Here is a 14,826-nt window from a genome sequence, read left to right on the forward strand (position 1 = left end):
TATATAGTATAAAAGTCAGAACAAAGCCTCTGGCAACACTGTAGGTGGCCCTTTACCTGTAAAGGACAGACAATATGGAAATTAATTTATTTATTTCTAACTACCAGAGAGTTTCCCACCAACTTCTCACTAATGTCATGATGGGAGAGTAAAGATGGTTGCAGATTCATTGATTTTGTTTCTCTTTTCATTAAAACATTCGATCTCTACTCTTTCCTCTTAAGTCTACATGGACTGTTATTATGTGTTTTTATTCTTATGTGCCATCAAGTTGCCTGTGACTCATTGTGACCCTATGTACAGTAGCTCTGAACCCTGATCTATCCTGAGCCAGTTTCACTGACTCCAACACATCTAATCCCATTGCTCCATATACCAAATCAATCTGATTCTTCTGGGGTCTTCCACTCTTGCGCTGTTCCTCCACCCACTAAGCTTGATGTCCTTTTCCAAAGACTGGCCCTTGCTGGCCAAGTGTCCAATGAGACATTTTTGAGATGCTTCAAAAATCCTAGCCTCCAAGGAGAAACTTGTTTTCACCTTCTCCAAGACAGAGCTGTTTTTTTCTGGCAGTCCATAATATTTTCAGTAGTACTCCAGCATCAGAATTCAAAGGCATCAATTCTCCTTCTGTCATCCTTAGTTGCTATCCAGTTCTGAGATGCATAACATGAAATTGCAAAGACCATGGCCTGTATCAGGTACCCATTAGTCTGTAGACTGACATCATTGCTCTTTAGTACTTTGGAGAGGTCCCTGATAGCAGACATCTTCAGTGCAATTCATCTTTTGATTTTCTGACTGCTTGTGCTGTGTCAAGAGTATTGATTGTGGAGCCAAGCAAGCTGAAATGTTAACAATCTCAAGATCTTCTCCCAATTGTTAGACTATTTTCTTGATTTTAAGCTTCAATTCATACTCGGGGCAACAGTCCATTACTTTCTGTAGAAGATGCTTCAGGTCCTCCTCAATTTCAGCAACCAAGGTTGTATCATCTGAATATTGCAGGTTGTTGACAGACAATATGGAAATTAATTTATTTCCAACAATCTGCAAGCATTTGCTGCAGAAGGTCAAGGACTGCAACCTTCAATATGGTTTGATGCTCAATATCAAGGAAACAAAGATTCTCATCTTTAGGCCAATTGGCAGCATCAATGGTGAAGAGGCTGAGATTGTTAACAGCTTTAGTTTGCTTGGCTCCACAATCAACTTTATGGCACCAGCAGCCAGGAAATTAAAAGATATATTGCATTGGTAAAGTCTACTGTCAGAGACCTCTCTAATGTACTGAAGAGCAACGATGTCAGTCTGGAGCCTAAGGTGCACCTGATACAGGCCATGGTCTTTGAAATCACATACTATGCATCAGTGAACTGGACAATGACAAGGGATGGTAAAAGGATAATTGATGCCATTGTGCTGTGGTTCTGGAGAAAAATATTGAATATACCATGGACTCCTAAGAGAACAAACAGGTTCATCATGGAGAGTGTGAAACCAGGCTGCTTCTTAGAAGCAAGGATTCTGAAGCTTCATCTAACATACACTGGACATGTTGCAAGGAGGGACCAGTCCTTGGAGAGGGGCATCATGCTTGAGAGGATGGAGGGACAGTGCAGGAGAAGAAGACTCTCGATGAGATGGATTGCTTCAGTGACTGGGATAATGAGGGTAGACAGTGAGATTGGCACAGGATAGAGCAGGCATTAGGGCTGTTGTACATAAGGTCTCTATGAATCACAGATGACTCAATGGCAGATAACAATAACAAACATTACTAATATCACACACAAGCAAAATCCTATAGAAGATTATCCTGTACATTACTAGTACATTAAAAGGGTACTACCAGTAATGCGTCCTATCTCCCTACCTTTTCAACCTATATGCAGAACAGATTATCCTGGAGGCTGAGCTCTATGAGGAGAAATATGGGGTCAAGATTGGTGGACCATTTATCAACAATCTGCGTTATGCAAATGACACAACCCTGCTTACTGAAGAGGACCTGAAGCACCTGCTGCAGAGAGTCAAGGACTGAAACCTCCAATACGGATTGAGGCTCAATGTGAAGAAGACAAAGATTCTCACCACTGGACCAGTTGGCAGTATCAGGATGGATGGTGAAGAGATTGAGATTGTACACAGCTTTAGTTTGCTTGGCTCCACAGTCAACACTCTTGGCACCAGTAGCCAGGAAATTAAAAGGTGCATTGCCATGGGAAAGTCTGCTGTTAGGGACCTCTCCAAAGTACTGAAGAGCAATGGTGTCTCTCTGGAGACTAAGGTGTGTCTGATACAGGCCATGGTCTTCACAATCACTTGTTATGCATCAGAGAGTTGGACATTGACCAAGGAGGACAGAAGAAGAATTGATGCCTTTGAGCTGTGGTGCTGGAGAAGAATATTGAGAATACCATGACTGCTAGGAAGACATGCAGATTCATCCTGGAAAGAGTTAAACCGGGTGGCTCCTTGGAGGCAAGGATTCTGAGGCTCCGTTTAACATACTTTTGGACATGTTGTGAGGAGAGACCAGTCCTTGGAGAAGGACATCATGCTTGGGAGGGTGGAGGGACAGCGCAGGAGGGGAAAGCCCTCTATGAGGTGGATTGATTCAGTGACTGGGGTAACGGGATGGGAGTGTCAGAGACAGTGCGATTGGCACAGGACAGAGCAGAGTTTAGGGCTCTTGTACATAGGGTCGCTATGAGTCGCAAGCGGCTCTACGGCACATAACAACAACAACAAAAACCAGTAATACAAGCTGGGTTTAGAAGAGTCTGTGGCATTAGAGTATTTATAGCCAAAGTCAGATGGGTATTGGCTAAAAGTAGAGAGTACCAGGGGAATGTCTATCTGTCTTTCACTTACTATACAAAGACATTTGACTATATAGATCACAACAAATTGTGGCTAACCTTGAGAAGAATGGGAATCCCAGAAAGTTGATTGTGCTTGTGCAAAACTTATACTTGGACCAGGAGACAGTCATCATTACTTTGTCAATACAATATATCACCAGTGATGTGCTGTTTTCCAGGCTCTGGCATTAAACAACTGGTAACTTCCCCCCCCCCCTTAGAACTCATTCTTGAAAATCAGCTGGTATGATGTGAAGAGAGCATACCATGTATATGTTCTCTAGTCAACCATATTAGTTCAGTTCAACCCAGTATAGGACCTTAACTCCCCACCAGTTTCACTTGTTCACCTTAGAAACATTGCAAGTTGTTTGGTTTTGGGTTGGTTGTTCCCCTTACCCATCTTCTAATGTATAACCAAAAAAAAAGCATTAGTAGTATAAGTCTTTGTTATGATCAAAGTTGGAGAACTACACAGAGTGTTTCACAGGTCTGATTTGTTGCAGGTATTCCCAAGTTGATTACATCTGATATGGTTAAAGAAGGTGCTGCTGTGATTGATGTGGGGATCAACTATGTCCAAGATCCAATGACAGGAAGGACAAGATTAACAGGAGATGTGGACTTTGAAGGTAACTCAGGGTTTTTCATAAATGAAACAAAAATAGAAAGATTCTACTTTGTATGTTTTGATACTTGAAGGTCAAAGGTTTTAGTTGAGGGGTTATTGTAAACTTATTAATGATGAAAAAATATTAATGACTCACTTCTTGTCTACCTGCCTTCTGACCCTTCCTCCTTTGTAGGTTGTGGTGCTATCAAATAGACATGACTCATAGTGGCTCTGAACAGCAGCCGTAAACCCCATCCTATCCTGTGCCATCATCACCTTCCCTGCTCCACTTGAGTCCATTGATTCAGACCCTGTGCCAATCCATTTAGTCAAGGGTCGTCCTCTCTTTCACTTTCCTTCCAAGCAAGATGCCCTTCTCCAGGAACTGGCCTCTCCTGGCAACATACCCAAAATATGTGAGGTGGATTTTCTTCATCTTTCACTCTAAGAATCACCTTGAGGGAAGCTCTGGTGGCCTAGTGGCAAGAAGCTGTACTTCAGTCCCAAAGGTACAAGGTTCAAATCCACCAGATGCTCTGCTAGAGAAGGAGGGATAATTTCCTCCTGTACCAGTCAGATTTGATTTGATGGTACATGCACAAAAAATAATAAAATAAAAATTTTTAAGAAAGAATCACCTTTTGATTCTCTCTAAGAGGGTGTTAGTTCTTTGGCAGTCCATGGAATAGTTGGTACTCTTTCATCTCAAAGGCATTGGTCCTTCTGCTGTCATCTTGAGTCAGCATCCAGATTTTAGATGCATTGGAAGCAATTTAAAATACCATGAATTTTACAGGCCATGGTCTTTGCAATAACTTGCTATGCATCAGAGAGCTGGACGATGACTAGGGATGATAGAAGGAGAATTGATGCCTTTCACCTGTGGTTCTGGAGAAGAGTACTGCATGTACCAGGCATACTTTATTTCTCATGCTTACACTGTTGCTCCTCAGTACCCTAAAGATGTCCTCAACCACATATTTCCCCATTGCAACACAATTTTTTTATATCTTCACTCTGTTGCCAAGAGTATTGATTGTGGATCCTAGAAAGATAAAATTGTTAACCACTTCAGTTCTCTCTCCATTGATCATGATGCTGTACATTGGCCCTGTTGGTCAGCATTTTAGTTTTATTGCTGTGGAGATGCAATGCATATTGAAGGTTGTAGCCTTTGCCCTTTCACAGTAAGTACCTCAGATACTCCTTGCTTTTAGCAAGCAAAGTTATGTCATCTACATACCACAAGTTGTTGATGACCCTTCCTTGATTCTGATGCTACCTTCTTCTTTGAGGAGTCCAGTTTTTCAAATTATTTCCTCGGCATACAGACTGAATAGATATAGAGAAAGGATACAGCCCTGGCATATACCTTTTTTTTTATTTTAAATCATTCACTGTTCTCTTGTTCTGTTCGGACAACAGCTTCCTGGTCTAGGTATAGATTTGGCAGGAACACAATTAAATGTTCTGGGATTTTCATTCTTTCCAATGTTACCTACAAGTTGTTATGATACATACAATGAAATACCTTTGCATAGTCAATAAAATACAACTAGACATCCTTCTGGTATTCTCTGCTTTCAGCCAAGATCCATCTTATGTTAGCAATGATATGTGTGGTGCCAATAGAGTCTTCTAAATCCAGCTTGAACATCTGACATTGCTCTGTTGATACACTGTTTATTCTAACCATCCCTGGGTGATCTTCAGCAAGATTTGTATCATTAACATCTATGAAGATCACCTTTCTTACAGTGTATTTTTTTTATTTTATTGGTAAAAACATGTTGGGATACAAGGAGATGAGGGTTGGGTGCAGAAGGGTGACAATGGGCAGGGATGAAATTGCAAGGATGCAGTTGCAGGACTGCACAATTTGGTTGGTGGGGGGAGCAGCTGAAGGAAATGAAAAGGATCCAGTGGGGATCAGATGATACAGGGCAATGGTAAGCATAGTCCAATGGTGATTAAACAAACTGTCTTATTCACTTGTGGGTTTCTCATTTGGGAATTGAACACAGACTATCTGGCTTCTTCATGCTGAACAGAGGCATTGATGTGAAGGGGGAAAGGGAGCACACTTTATCACCTTACTGGTGGTCTTGGGTTAAAGCTACTTGCCTTCTTGCTCTGTTAGAAGATATTTTCCTGACATTTACTCCTCTCTGGACTGCAAAGTTTTTTCCCAGGTGGGTACAGTGGGGATGGCTAACTGAACCCTGAGGCTCCATCCTCCCTTGCTTCCTTAGCTGCCAGTTGTATTTCCTTGTTGTCTCTGGAACTGGGTTCAGGGTCAGGTCTGGAGTAAAACTCATTGTTAAGGTTACCTATAGGAAAGGGAGCAAACCTAGAGAGAACAAACTTGTGAGGTACAAGTAATAGGGCTTTTGGGGTGTTCTTATGGGTGTCCTGGGGGAAAGGGTGGAGGAAAGTAGCCTTGATAAAATTCTCTGTACATCCTACCTAGGGGTTGGATGACACCACCTGAGGGCTGAGGAGCTCACCCCAAGGGCCAGCTCACCCCAAGGACCGGCTCACCCCGAGGACCAAACGGCTCACCCAGAGGGCTGAATGGCTCACCCTAGGGCAGAATGGCTTTCCCTGAGGGTCAAACAGCTCACCCCCGGGCTGAATGGCTCACCCCAAGGGCCAAACGGCTCACCCAGAGGGCTGAATGGCTCACCCTAGGGCAGAATGGCTTTCCCTGAGGGTCAAACAGCTCACCCCCGGGCTGAATGGCTCACCCCAAGGGCCAAACAGCTCACCCAGAGGGCCGAATGGCTTACCCCAGGGACTGATCAGCTCACCCTGAGGGCCAAGCATCTCACATCAAGGGCCAAACAGCTCTCCCCAAGGGCCAAATAGCCCACTCTGAGGGCTGGATAGCACCCCCCCCCCCGAGGGCTGGACGACACACCCTAGGGTCTGGCTGGCACACTCCACATGTCACTGAAGACCATGTGGCCAGGGACAGCATCCCCAATTCTGCCACCTCCACGATTACTCCCTCCCCAATAAGTGGTCATACTGCCCTCCCCCTTTATAAATGGAGAAGGGGACCTGAGAGTGGTGAACAGACCCCCCCAGACCTAAACAGTTCTTGGCAGATGCAGTCAACAGATCAAGAGATGGGGTGCATTGAGGATATCTGCCATCTTGGATATGCTGCCATTGTTAAGTGTTGTCAAGTCGTAGACAGCTCACATTGACTCTCATCAAACCATTGTATTGGTGATCTTCCTCTCTGGCATGCCCAAGCAAACCCCAACCTGCCACTGTGTCTCCCACTGCAGCCATCTTGCCTCCAAGAATTCTCCCCAGAACAAGTCCACTCTGTGTCAGTGTGGCTGCTCCACTTCACCAGACTGGGGGAGGGGGGTGCCTACCATCCATCCCAGGTGAGGGGATCCCTGGGGTCCAGCAGTGGGAGCCTCATGGAGCTGCAGCGGCATAGGCTCGGCAGCAGGGGGATGAGAGCATCAGGACTCACCCATTCCTCCCTGGGAATCCTTGATCTCCTGATGTTGAGTCTCGATCCTCACCGAAGACCAGTCATCAACTGTTTAACTGTTCAATTATCAATAAACAGAGGTCTGTAGAAGGCCATGGTGGCCCTCTTCCATGTGGTCCACTGCTCCCACAGCTTGCCATGCTGTTTCTGCCACCACCACCATCTTGGAATCCTCCAGTGTAATTCCTTTTAAGCAAAGGAATTCAGTTGTTCTTTGTAGAGCTGGATATTATTATGTTTTGTTTGTTTGCCTTTAGTTTATATTCCATACTTAGTTACCCATTTGTACTTTCTTCCTCAGAATCAGCAAGGATCTTGGAAAGATTGTTAAAAGTAGCTCTATTTTCAACCTGGTGGTGTTGTTGAGTACTATTGAGTCAGAACTGACACATACCTGACCTGCCACCCAGTTTTCAGAGGCATTAAATCATACAGGACATTGCCCATCTTCTGAAGGACAGCTGGTTAATTCGAACCATGACCTTTGTGGTGACAACACACTCCTTACCACTAAGCCACTAGAGCTCCCTACATAGTTTAATTCGTTATACATTTGTGTTCTAAAGAAGTCAGGAACTAAGCTACGATTTCTATGACCAGAGAAAGAGATAAAATAGCTAATATTTAATCTCTTCTTCCTACAGATAAGGAAAGTGCACTCCACGAGAAATCTCAGTCAGATACTTAACTGACTTTCAAACTTTCTGCTCAAGTCCAGTCTTAGAGCCACTGTGCCAGTCCATCTTCTTGAGGGTCTACTTCTCTATCTCTGACCCTCCACCTTTTCCAGCATAATGTCTTTTTCTAAAGATTGGATCCTCCTTACAACATGCCCAAATCATATGAGATGAAGTTTCACATCCTTGATTCTGAAAGTGGCCTGTTTGTACTTCCTCCAAAATAGATTTATTTGTTCTTTTGGCAGTCCATGGGATAGTAAGTACTCTACTCAAACACTACAGTTAAAAGGTATACATTCTTTATTCTTCCGTATGCATTTTCCAACACTCGTGTAGAGGAAACAATTGAAAATACTCTGGTTTGCATCAGGTGCACTTTAATCTTTAAAGTGGCATTCTGACTTTTAAAGTACTTATAAAGTACTTTTAAAGAGGTCCCTGGGAGCAGCTGTTCACAATGCAATACATCTTTCTTTTGATTTCTTGAGTGCTGTTACTAAGGGTATTGAATATGATGACAAGTAAAATGAAGCTGTTGACTACTTCATTATTCTCTCCATCTATCATCATGTTTTCTATTTGTCACTTGGTAAAGATGTTCGTTTTCTTGATGTTGAAATTTAATAGGCCTTTGAAAACTCTATGAATAATAGAGAAAAGTTGTTAGATTCAGTGCTGGAAGATAAGCCCCTCAGGTTCAAACTTACTGAAAAAAAAATGAAGTTAAACAGCAACAAATCTCCATAAATAAATGGACCATGCAATATTTAAAGTATGAATCTAAGAAAACGGAATGTTTTCAAAAATGAAATTGAATACGTAAAAATTGACCTCCTAGGAATTAATGAGCTGAGGTGGACTGACAGTGGTAATTTTGAATAAGATATTCCTATGATCCATTATGACAGAAATGACAAATTGAAGGGATATGATATTACATTTATAGTAGGAAAAGATTTCGAATATCTTGAAGTACATGGCTATGAATGATAGTCTCCTATGCAGAGACATACAAAGAAGACCTACTAATATAACTATTGTTCAAATAAACTCATCAAACACTAAAACCAAAGGTGAATAAACTGGGACTTAGCTGCTAACTTTTGCAGGATGGATTTGATTAAATATGCAATAAAGATGCATTCATAATAATCAGCTATTGAAATTCAAATATTAGAAACAAAGAAGAGGGACTGGTGGCGGTGGTGTGGTGGTGTTGTGTAGTGTAAAGTCAGAAGTGACTCATAGCTGACCCTCCAGTGGGTTTTCAGAAGCAGTTAATCACAAGAGAGAAGATAGCCCATCCTTCTCCCAGCAGAGCAGCTGGTGAGTTTGAACCACGTGACTTTGGGATTGCACTGTAGCTTCTTACTACTAGGCCACCAGAACTCCTTTAAATAATGTTGGGCAAAAAGAGGGAGGGCTAGTAGTTAGATAAGATGAGACTGGAGATTAATTAATAGAAATTTTGACAAGCAATGATTTATTTCTTGCAATATCTTTTCTAAAAAAATAATATAAGCAATGACAATTCACATAGAGATTGACTAAATCTGTGGAAAGAGTCAATGTAGAAGCTCAGTATCAATGTGTCATGGAATCAACTGTCAGTTACTCATGTGCTAGTTTTAGTTGAAGCTGAAGAAAGTGGAAAACTTATCCACAAGATCCAAAATAAGACCTTGGGTCTATCCCACTTGATTTTAAAAAACCATCTCAAGAATTGTTGTTGGTGGTGGTGTTGTTTTTAAGTGCCATCAAGTCATAAATGATGCATAGCAACTCTATGAATGAAAGACTTGAACACTTGTATAACTTTCATCACTTCTCCAAGTTCATAGTGTTTTCAGAGGCAAGCTATTTCTGAAGTGGATGCCACTTCTGCTTCCAAGTTTGTTGTAATTGAAGAGTTCCACCAAACACTGTCTACCATGGGTAACCATTAACACATTTGATACATCAGTGTCACAGTGTTCAGCCTAACAACAACCATGAGTTACCTCTGGACAGCAATGCACAGACCAGGGCTATACCATCTAGAAGAACGTTTGACCAAAAACAATTAAAACAAGGCCTGAGGACTGCAGATTAAAATCACCCACCTCTAGCTTGGTAGCATCACTTTCTGTCCACTAGACCAACTGAGCTTTCTCATTGTTGTTGTTAAGCGCCATTGAGTCATAGATGACTCATAGAATTGAACTCATATTAATTGAATATTAATGACCACAGTTCTTAAGAGATGAGATAACATCAAGGACATCATTCCCAAAGAAAGCAAAAGGTCATTACAAAGAAAGAAAAGAACAAAATGGGCATCAGCAGAGGCTCTGAGACTTACACTAGACTGTCAAGAGGCGAAAACAAAGGAAAGAAATTCTGATGTAAGAGATCTGAACAGAAGATTTTGAAAGGCAGCTCCAGAAAACAAAGTATTATAAAGAAATGTGCAAAGAGCTCAGACTTTCTCAAGCTAAACAAATAGGAGGAAAAAATTAAAGTCTTAAGCTTAATCACTGAAGAATTCTACGGGCAAGGTCTTGAATGATGCAGGAAGCTTCAGGAGCAGATTGGTGAAATACAGAGTCACTGTTGTTGTTGTTTTGTTGTCATTGTTATGTGTTGTCAAGTCACCTGTGACCCATAGTGACCCTATGTACCGCAGCTCTGAACCCTGCCCTGTCCTGTGACAGTCTCACTAATTCTTACACACCACCCCCCATGGCCCAGTTCTGTATCAATCCATCTTATCCAGAATCTTACTTTCCTGGGCTACCCTTCATCCTTCATAGCATGATGTCCTTCTCCAAAGATTTATCTCTCCTGGCCATATGCCCAAAGTATGTGAGATGCAGTTTTGAAATCCTAACCTCCAAGGAGAAACTTGATTTCACCCTTGTCAAGATAGATTTGTTTGTTGTCTTTGCAGTCCATAGTAAGTTCAAGACTGTTCTCCAACACCACAATTTGAAGACATTGAGAAGATTCATGGTACATGGAATCATTTCAGGAAGTAGGATATTATCAAGAACCAATGGTAATGAAGGAAGAAGTTCAGGTTGCACTGAAGGCAGTGGAAAGAAACAATGTTCCAAGAATTAATAGAACACTAATTGGCGTGTTTTTGCAAAGAAATGAAGCCCTGGATATATGTGCTCACTATTCTATACCAAGAAATTTGCCCAACTGATTGAAAGAAATCCATATTTGTTCTCATTTAAAAAAATGGTTATCCAACAGAGTTTGAAAATTATTTAACAGTATTATTAATTTTATATAGAAGTAAAATCTTGGAAATTATGCAAAAACAACTGGAACATACATCAACAGGGAATTTCTGGAAATTCCAGTTAAATTGAGTTGAGGTTGTGAAACTAGGTGTAGCATTGCTGGTACAAGAAGTAGCTTGGCTACAAATAATGAAAAACAGAATGGTGCTTACTTGTGCATGGATGACTATGCAAAGTCATTTATTTGATCATGTGCATCATAATAAACCATGGATAACAATAAGAGGAATGGGAATTCCAGAACACTTGTTTTCATTTAAAATCTATACATAGATTGAGAAGCAATTTTTGAACAGAGCATGGAAACACTGATTGCATGGTTTAAAATCAGGAAATTTGTCTATCAATGTTGTGACCTTTCCCCATACCTATTCAATTTGAATGCTGAGCAAGAAAACAGGTAATATTGAGTTGATTCTAACTCATGGCGATCTTTTGTACTAAAGAACAAAACATTGCCCTGTTCTGTGCCATCTTCATAATTGCTGTTTGAGCCCATTGTTGCAGATACTGTTAATCTGTTTTGTAGGGCCTTCCTCTTTTTCCAAGACCCTCTCCTTTACCAAGTATGATGTCCGTTTGTAGGATTGACCACTCCTGATAACACAAAAGACATTGGACAAAATCTTGCCATTCTCACTTGTAAGAAACATTCTGACCGTTGTTCTATGAAGACAAGTTTGCACATTTTTCAGAAATCCATGATATATTCAGTATTCTCCACTTGCACTATAAGTTAGAGGCAATCAATAATTCTCCAGGTGTTTTTTTTTTTCATTTCTAGCTTTCACATATAAATTGAAAATATATGACATGAATCAGGCATACCTTAGTCCTTAAGGAGACATCTTTGCTTTTTAACACTTGTTGCTATGTGCTGTCGAGTTGCTTGCAACTCATAGCGACCCTATGTACAACAGCCCTAAACTCTGCTCTGTCCTATGCCAATCGCATTGTCTCTGACACTCCCATCCCGATTATCCCAGTCACTGAATCAATCCACCTCATAGAGGGCCTTCCCCTCCTGTGCTGTCCCTCCACCCTCCCACGCATCATGTCCTTCTCCAAGGACCAGTCTCTCCTCACAGCATGTCCAAAGTATGTTAGACGGAGCCTCAGAATCCTTGCCTCCAAGGAGCCACCCGGTTTAACCCTTTCCAGGATGAATCTGTTTGTTTTCCTAGCAGTCCATGGTATTCTCAATACTCTTCTCCAGCACCACAGTTCAAAGGCATCAATTCTCCTTCTATCCTCCTTGGTCATTGTCCAACTCTCTCATGCGTAACACTTAGAGTGTCTTTTGTAACAAATTTACTAAAAATGTTTGACTAGTGTTGATTATAGATCCACGAAAAAGAAATCATTGACAGCTTCAACTTTTTATCAGTTTATCATGATGTTTCTTATTGGTCCAGGTGTGAGAATTTTTGTTTTTATGTTGATAAATTTTATGTTTTATGAGGATAAGTATGAAGTGTGATCCATACTGAAGAGTATAGTCTTTGTTCTTCTTCAGTAAGTGCTTCAAATCTTCTTCACTTTTAACAAGCCAGCTTGTGCTATATGCCTCTTAAGGTTATTAAGGAGTCTTTTTCCAATCTAGATGTATTCTTCACAGCATGCAGTTACTTAGCTATAATATCTCAGCAAAAGTATTGAATATGTATGGAAGCAAGAATTTTGAAGTTCTGTCTCACATACTTTGGGCACATGGCCAGGAGGGACCAGTCCTTGGAAAAGTGCATCATGCTTGGAAAGGTGAAGGGACAAAGCAGGAGAGGAAGATCCCAGATGAGATGGATTGATACAGTAACTGGGATAATGAAAGTGTCTCAGAAGCAGTGAGATTGGCTCAGTATAGGATAGGCTTGAGAGCTTTTGTACATAGGGCCACTGTGAGTCACGATGGACTTGACTGCACATAGCAACAACATCAATAACAACTATGACTCATACCTTTTGTGATTTTAAATAGGTGCTTAATATTTAAATGTTTTAACAGTATTTATTGGAAAACCATCACCACCTTATGATGAACTCCAAGTATACTCACTGTATAAAATAGGTAGTATTTTAGACAAGAATGAGTTTACAGAGTTTATAGGACTCTTTTTTCAATTGATATGTCATATCCCAAACAATTTTATGCATTTTTTCCCAGATAAAATGTTTTACTCATAAATTTACTCATGAGGGTATTCTGAAAACATTGAAAAAAATCACACTTTTTTTGGTAGTGTACATACTGTCACAGGTGGATATATATTTTTGTTGTATACTCCCAACTTAGCAGTATTCATTCAAACAAATGACAGGTAGACATAGATATTGTTTTTGTTATTTGACATTAAGTTGCCTGTGACTCAAAGTGACTCTATGTACAACAGGCCTAAACCCTGCTCTATCCTGTGCCAATTTTATTGTCTCTGGCACTCCTACCCCCATTACCTCAGTTACTGAATCAATCCATCTCATTGAGGGTTTTCCTTTCTTACACTGTTCTTCCACCTTCTCAAGAATGATGTCCCGTTCCAAGGACTGGTCTACATGTCCAAAATATGTAAGATGAAGCTATAGAATCCTTATCTACAAGGAGCAGACTGGTCTCACATTATCTAGCATGAACTTGTTTGTTCTCTTAGCAGTCCATGGTATATTCAATACTCTTCTCCAACACCACAGTTCAAAGGCATCAACTCTACTTCTATCATCCCTACTCATTGTCCAGCTTTCTGATGCATAGCAAGTAATTGCAAAGACTATGACCTAGATTCGGTGCACCTTACTTAGTCTCCTAAATGACATTGTTGCTCTTTAGTACTTTGGAGAAGTCTCTGACAACAGATTTTCCCAATGCAATTGTTGTTGTTGTTGTTGTTAGGTGCCATCGAGTCCCTTGCAACTCATAGCGACCCTATGTACAACAGCTCTAAACTCTGCTCTGTCCTGTGCCAATGTCATTGACTCTGGCACACTCATCCTGATTACACAGTCACCAAATCAATTCATCTCCCAGAGGGCCTTCCCCTCCTGCACCTGCCCTCCACCCTCCCAAGCATGCTGTCCCTCTCCGAAGACAGTTCTCTCCTTACAACATGACCAAAGTATGTCAGGTGAAGCCTCAGAATCCTTGCCTCCAAGGAGCAGCCCAGTTTAACCCTCTCCAGGATGAATCTTCCCAATGCAATATGTCTTTTAATTTCCTGGCTGCTAGTACCAAGAATGTTCATTGTGGAGCCAAGCAAACTAAAGCTGTTAACAATCTCAATCTCTTCACCATTTATCATGATTTTGTCAATCAGCCCAGTGGTGAGAATCTTTGTTTTCTTGGTGTTGAACTTCAATCCATAGTTAAGACTGTAGGCCTTAACCTTCTACAGCAAATGCTTCAGGTCCTCCTCAGTTTCAGCAAGTAGGCAGGATTGTGTCATCTGCAAAACACAGATTATTGATGAGCCTTTCTCCAATCCTGAGGCCACATTCCTCCTCACAGAACCAATAGGTGTATAGATATGGATGTATAATGACAGTTGTGTGTGTGTGTGTGTGTGTGTGTGTGTGTGTGTGTGTGTATGGTGTTGTTCTTGTTATGTGCCGTCGAGTCGTTTGCGACTCATAGCGACCCTATGCACAACAGCCCTAAACCCTGCTCTATCCTGCGCCAACCATATTGCCTCTGACACACCTGTCCCGATTACCCCAGTCACCGAATCAATCCATCTCATAGAGGGTCTTCCCCTCCTGCGCTGTCTCTCCACCCTCCCAAGCATGGTATCCCTCTCCAAGGACCCGTCCCTCCTGGCAACATGTCCAAACTATGTCAGACGAAGCCCCAGAATCCTTGCCTCCAAGGAGTAGCTTG

General features: G+C 41.5%; 1 protein-coding gene across 1 annotated transcript in view; it reads left to right on the forward strand.

Annotated features, from left to right (window-relative positions):
* The window catches only part of MTHFD2L (methylenetetrahydrofolate dehydrogenase (NADP+ dependent) 2-like), a 259,118-nt gene that overhangs the window by 207,286 nt on the left and 37,006 nt on the right, over window positions 1-14,826 (forward strand). Inside the window, exon 7 of the mRNA XM_006898448.1 lies at window positions 3,374-3,499. Coding sequence (XP_006898510.1) covers window positions 3,374-3,499 — 126 coding nt within the window. The remainder of the gene's footprint in view (window positions 1-3,373; window positions 3,500-14,826) is intronic.

The sequence above is a fragment of the Elephantulus edwardii genome, unplaced genomic scaffold, assembly GCF_000299155.1.
Source record: "Elephantulus edwardii isolate Elephantulus edwardi_28Jun2011 unplaced genomic scaffold, EleEdw1.0 scaffold00230, whole genome shotgun sequence".
In the NCBI taxonomy this organism is placed as follows: Eukaryota; Metazoa; Chordata; class Mammalia; order Macroscelidea; family Macroscelididae; genus Elephantulus; species Elephantulus edwardii.